Raw genomic sequence first — 2,478 nt, forward strand, 5'->3', positions numbered from 1 at the left:
GATCGGAAGTGAACATAAGTGTTGATATGGTTCAATTAATCATTCAAGAGAGGATAAACTTATGAAAGTATGTTCAACATGAGTGCTCAAATATGAGACGGGTCCCACAACAAATTAAATTTGATCAAAAGGCATTGAGCATCACAGTTTGGTCAAAGTTGGCTGATCAATAATGAAAACTGAACCAAAGTCAATAATCGTTTGTCACATGACAAAACGTGGATAAACAACTGCACTCCTGAAAAGGGAAAGTTGTGATTTGAAAAACTTATCTCGATCAGCGAAGAAAGTGAAAAATTACCATTCTGCAAGTAATGGTGTCTTATAGATGTTGAAATAACAATGTAAGGCAATGGTATCTGCGAGTTGTAATGTGCAAGGGGATTCTGTACATTGACTTTTTTCAAGAGAAGAACCATCAATGCACAGGATTAGTTTGTGACCCAAGACAAGGTTAAAAGGGCAGTATGAAGGAGATACATAGATTGTTATAAAACTGTCATTCTTCTGTTTATCAATGCCACCTTGACATGTGTGGTCACTTTTCAGATGATGATCTGCAGCTTCAAACAGGTTTTTAAGGTTCAAACACGTCCCCCATTTGTGTAGATTTATCAGCTTGTGACTCTCATAGTAAACAGGAATTACAGACTGTGATAAACAAGAGAACGATATCCTGCATTCGGCTCTCCACACGTCTTTATTAAATTCCAAACAAAAGACAAAAAAGTTTCAATTCTGATGATAAAGTGTTTCTCCCAAGTTAGAGATTATGTTGAAGAACAAGCAGTGAATAGTTTTTTTGCAAAAAACATGCAAATTTAATTAGAAACAGAAGTTAAGGATAGAATTGAAGAACACTCACAAGTCAATAAATTTTATAGAATTGATTGAGGCCTTTCTCAGATGGAAAATTATAGATCAATAAAGATGACGAATTATAGCAAAGATGATGATCCTATGCATGAAGTTGCATGACTTGCTTTCTGTTGTGGCAGATTAAACAACGTCGCAGATTGGACAACAGGACAGCGATTTGAAATTAATTCACATTCATCACCCTGGACTTCGGCCCAACATCAAAGAAACTACACCTGTGTTACAAAGTAACATGAAGCCAAATCAAAATACTTCAAGTGGATTTCAAGAGAATGTGAATGAGACCGATCCGTACATGCACCCCACGTTCATCACCCTGGACGCCTCTTCGTTCCCCCATGAGGGACCCTGGAGGGTGATCATCCACTCCTTGGTACCTCTGGCTCTGTTCGCTGTGATGTTAAACCTGGGGGTGCTCGGAGCCTGCTTGGTGCGGCGTTTTGATAAACCCATGGTGTTTTACATCGCACTTTGTGTCATCGCAGATGCACTTTGGGTTTGTGTAATCGCGGCCACCTTTGTCCATGGACTCTTGGGTGTGAAAAGACGTGTTTACTTTACAGAATGTCTCGTTCATGTGTACTGTATTGATTGTGTTATTCATTCACAGTTACTTATACAGTGGATAATGGATGTAGATCGATACTGCGCCATTTTTTGCCCATATTCATATGCAGGTTGGATGGCCAAGAAAAGTCGGATGTTCTTCCTCGCATTTAGTGTTATCAGTTCGGGAATTATTATTAAAATGTTTGACGGAATTTTCGCATCACGTTTGTACTTTTGCAAACACGAACTGATTATTTCAGAAGCGTTTTGTGTGGTCGGATTTCTCCTTAAAGTATCTTGTGGAGGAAAAACGTCTGCAAACTTGCATGTTCTTATTATCGCATATTCTATGAACATATTGTTAACCACCACCATCATTTTTACCTCCTGGAGGATCATCCGCACTTGCACAAAGTCCAGTTCAAGTAAATTCAGTAACAAGGCCGTGCACACCTGCTTCACACAGATAATGGTCTTTGTTGTTAAGATTGGTTCTCAAATGGCGTTTATAATATCAGTGAGGTTAGGAGAACAAAGTATTCCATTCAGATTAATACTTTACATAATCTGTATGTTTACATCACCCATTGCTGATCCCTTCATATACGGGTTGAGGACAAAAGAAATCCGACAGCCCTTAATTCGCCTTTATCAACGATGGAATTTTTTAAATTTTAATTCGAATCAAAATAACCATTTGAAAATGCGAGTCTAACGAAACGATTCTCTGATTATATGTACTTTTATCGATGCTTCAACCAGTATGCTTCACATCAATTTCTGTTGGGTGCTCTCCCCTCTTGGTGTTGTTCTCTTCTCTTCAAAACTCCCCCATCACCCATCCCCTTCAAAACTCCCCCCTCACTCCTCCTCTTCAAAACTCCCCCATCACCCCTCCCCTTCAAAACTTCCCCATCACCCCTCCCCTCCAAAACTTCCCCATCACCCCTCCCCTCCAAATCGACCCCCTTGCTCCTCCCCTCCAAATCTTCCCCATCACCCATCCCTTTCAAATCTTCCCCCTTGCCCCTCCCCTTCAAAACTCCCCCC

The 2,478-nt window shown here is 40.2% G+C and overlaps 1 protein-coding gene across 1 annotated transcript; it reads left to right on the forward strand.

Annotated features, from left to right (window-relative positions):
* The first annotated feature begins 1,111 nt into the window (after positions 1-1,111).
* On the forward strand, positions 1,112-2,143 carry LOC144890756 (olfactory receptor 5J3-like). The gene has a single exon (XM_078772565.1). It carries the CDS (start codon positions 1,112-1,114, stop codon positions 2,141-2,143), a length of 1,032 nt encoding a protein of 343 aa, XP_078628691.1.
* Positions 2,144-2,478: the final 335 nt, after the last annotated feature.

The sequence above is a fragment of the Myxine glutinosa genome, chromosome 2 (assembly GCF_964187855.1).
Source record: "Myxine glutinosa chromosome 2, kmMyxGlut1.1, whole genome shotgun sequence".
Classification (NCBI taxonomy): Eukaryota; Metazoa; Chordata; class Myxini; order Myxiniformes; family Myxinidae; genus Myxine; species Myxine glutinosa.

Bases quoted from the DNA above. Each gene is read 5' to 3' on its own strand.
- LOC144890756 (XM_078772565.1), top strand. From the start codon at position 1,112: ATGAAGCCAAATCAAAATACTTCAAGTGGATTTCAAGAGAATGTGAAT.